General features: G+C 63.0%; 1 protein-coding gene across 1 annotated transcript in view; it reads right to left on the minus strand.

Moving 5' to 3' along the window:
- Positions 1 to 395: 395 nt before the first annotated feature.
- Positions 396 to 3,512, minus strand: part of LOC104537581 (signal peptide, CUB and EGF-like domain-containing protein 3) — a gene marked incomplete at both ends in the record, with an annotated part of 15,800 nt that continues 12,683 nt past the window's right edge. The window contains 7 exon segments of the mRNA XM_010180511.1: positions 396 to 572; positions 627 to 743; positions 838 to 881; positions 883 to 925; positions 1,079 to 1,213; positions 1,721 to 1,843; positions 2,837 to 2,953. Of these exon segments, the coding sequence (XP_010178813.1) occupies positions 396 to 572; positions 627 to 743; positions 838 to 881; positions 883 to 925; positions 1,079 to 1,213; positions 1,721 to 1,843; positions 2,837 to 2,953 (756 nt within the window).

The raw sequence follows: 3,512 nt of genomic DNA on the forward strand, positions 1-3,512 counted from the left end.
GATCCCACCACCATCCCTCTGGTCTCACCACCATTCCTCTGGTCCCAGCATCCCCACCCTGGTCCAACTATCATCCCCTTGGGTCCCACCACTGTCCCCCTGGTCCCATCACCAACCCTCTGATGCCACCATCCCCTTGGTCCCACCATCTCCACCCTGGTCCCATTACCATCCCTCTGGTGCCACCACCATCACCCTGCTCCCAGCATCCTCATCCTGGTCCCACCACCATCCTCTTGGTCCCACCATCTCCACCATAGTCCCATCACTATCCCCTACCTGGTCTCACCACCATCCTCTTGGTCCCACCATCTTCACCCTGCTCCCACCACCACCCCCCTGGTCCCACCACCTCTTCCCGCACCCAAAACGCCCCAAGCCACCGCCATGCCCACCTGTGGTCTCCTCGGGCTTGATCTCCGCCTCAAACTCCAGCGTGATGCGCGTCACCTCCTTGCTGGAGGAGTTGCGCGCCCGGCGCCCCTTCCCCTTCTTGGACGAGTCGCACTTGAGGTTGACGAAGGCGACCTGGCAGTCGGAGCACGGATGTACATGGGGGGACGAGTCAGGACCTCATCCCTCTGGGGGGTACAAACATCCCTGCCTGCCCCCTGCCATCACCTCACCTTGTGCCCCAACCTTCCCGGCCTCGTCCTGCTTGCCCTTGGCCCGCGGGTGCAGGTGGCACTTGGCATCCTTGATCTTGAAGGACGCTTTTTGCTTGATTGGTGCGGCCACAGTCTCTAAAAGAAAAGGTGGGCGCTCAACAACCCCGGTATGGGGCAACCTGGCCAGTGGTGGCCTGGGGGCACCCCCGGGAGCCTCCCCCCCCCTTACCGAGGCACTGCTGGCTGCTGTTGGCGGGTCTCTGGTGGCCGCCGCAGGACGGGGGTCCCGCAGCTCACCGTGTAGCTGCTGTCCGACTCTGCAGGATGGGGGAAGAGGAGTCAGGGGATGCGGGAGCGGTCAGGGGGGACGATGCTGAGCACCTCAATCCCCCACCAGGGACCCATCCCATGGACCCACACCCAGTGACCACCTCCCCCACAAGTTTGGGGACACGGGGACAGGCCGGTACCTGGCAGGAAGCGGGCCCTGGAGGCGCAGGTGAGGGCACAGCTGTCCTTCTTGCCCGTCTTGTTGCAGGTGAGGGTGGCCCGCGGTGGCACCGAACCTGGCAGGCATTTCACCAGCTCGGAGGGACAGGCGCCGGCTGGTGACGGGGACACTCGCGGCTGGCACGGCCCTGGGACCCCCAGGGACCCCTGTGTCCTCCTGGGTCACGGGGGATTCACCGGGGAGGAGAGGGGGCCAGAGCATGGCATGGGGATCCCCTACCAGCATCCCACCCCCTCCAGCTCCTCCTTGGATATGGGATTGATGGGATTTCAGGTTTTTTTGGGGATAGTTGGGTAGCAGGGCCATGAAAGCAGCTCCCTTAGGGACATTTTCTGGTGCACAGCCAAAAAATCAATGGGACCACCAAGGGCAGAGGCAGCAGGGCAACACCTTCTCAACCAGACCCATGCGAGCTGGACACCGGGGCCCAAACAAAAGCAGCCACCCCAGTGCCCCAAAACCCCTACGCTGCCCCCACCCAGACCTTAATCTCAACAGGCCCAGGTGATGGAGGGGCCATGGGGCATCAAGACCCCTGGCTGGGGGGTGTCTGGGCTGTGCTGGAGCATCCCTGGCCATGATGGGTCCTGTCCCCACGTACCAATGCAGTCCTTTTTGTTCCAGTGCAGCTTGCAGCCAGCAGGACAGGTACACTGGTAGCTGCCGGGCGTGTTGATGCAGCCAAATTTGCAGCCCCCGCGGTTGATGCTGCATTCGTCAACGTCTGCGGGGGAGAAGGGAGAGGTGGTGGGCAAGGGGATGCAGGACCCCCCCGGCTCTGGCAATGTCTCAGGGCTGGCATTTCGGATGGATAAATGGCACAACCCATGCCCAGATGGAGATGGGCATCATGGGGCGCTTCCTGTTATGCCTTGTCCCCGCAGCCACCCCAGCCCCATGGGGATGATGGAAATCCTGACCCCTGGTCTCCCCATGGCCGGGTGGTGATGGGCGCAGCCCACCCAGGCTGAGCCTGCCCCGAAGGAGGGCTGGGAGCTGTGGGGAGCAGCAGACGGAGCTGACATGGAAGCACTTAGCAGCCCAATTCAAAAACCAGCTGCTCAGCAGCCCTGGCCCCTCTCCCTGCAACGGGGACCCTCCGTCCTGGCCCAAAACAGGGAACCGATCCTCCAGGACAAAGCAGAGATAGAGGTGAGAAGCAGCCAGGGTCTGCATTGCCCCCCAAAGATCCCTCCCTGCCCAGCTCCCCCTTCTTGGGAGCATTGGAGGGAGCCAGCGACCACTGCAGGGTCACACTGAGCATCCTGGCTGCGTATTTTGGGAGCAGGGGGAGGATCACCCGCCCTCACCAGCCAGGCAGCACCAGAGCCCTGACACGCTCCGACAACCCCCCCAAATTGTGTCTCATCTGCCTCCCTGTGTCCCAGGGCGCCGCACGCCCCCGCCCTTGGGAGCTTTCTGCCTTGCGCAACTTAAATCAAACCCTTTTGATGTTCCCCTTCCCACCCCGTCCCTGCTCCCTGCCAAAAACGCTGGGGATTTCTCCCTCTCTCCGGCTGCAGACAAGTCACAAACCGTTCCCCTCGCTCCGTTTGAAGTCGCAGACACCAGCGCCTGGCTGAGAGCCCCCTCCCTGCACGGCCCCAGCTTGGGGTACACAGAGAACCGACCCCCTCCCCGTCAGCCCTTGGTGTGAGCGGTGTCCCCATGACCCCAGTGGGGCGATGGGGTCCTGCCAGGACCCAGCCAGCCCTACCTCCACAGTGGGTGAGCCCGTAGAGCGTGTAGCCCTTGTTGCAGAGGCACTGGAAGCTGCCGGGGGTGTTGACGCAGAGGTGGTCGCAGGTGCGGTCGAAGGAGCACTCGTCAATGTCTGCAGGAAGGGTAAAGTTTTGGGGTGAGGGCTGGCACAGCCAAGGGGCAGCCCTAGGCACAAGGGCTGTCCCTTTCCTGCTCCAGCAACTGGGGGTGCACTGGGATGCTTCAAGATCCAGCACTGGAATGCTGGGAGATCCTGCATTGGGATGCTCCAAGATCCAGCACTGGGATGCTGGGGGACCCAGCACTGGGATGCTCCAAGATCCAGCACTGGGAAGCTGGGAGATCCAGCACTGGGATGCTCCAGGACCCAGCACTGGGATGCTGGGGGATCTGGCACTGGGATGCTCCAAGATCCAGCACTGGGATGCTCTGAGGACCCAGCACCGGGATGCTCCAAGATCCAGCACTGGGATGCTGGGGGACCCAGCACTGGGATGCTCCAAGATCCAGCACTGGGATGCTCCAGGACCCAGCACTGGGATGCTGGGGGATCCTGCACTGGGATGCTCTGAGGACCCAGCACCGGGATGCTCCAGGACCCCATGCTCCCATCCTGCCTGCCCCCAAGCTCCCTCCTCACCCACTCCGACTGCTGCTACATGGAAGAGCAG

Source organism: Mesitornis unicolor, unplaced genomic scaffold (assembly GCF_000695765.1).
Source record: "Mesitornis unicolor isolate BGI_N332 unplaced genomic scaffold, ASM69576v1 scaffold17363, whole genome shotgun sequence".
Lineage (NCBI taxonomy): Eukaryota > Metazoa > Chordata > Aves > Mesitornithiformes > Mesitornithidae > Mesitornis > Mesitornis unicolor.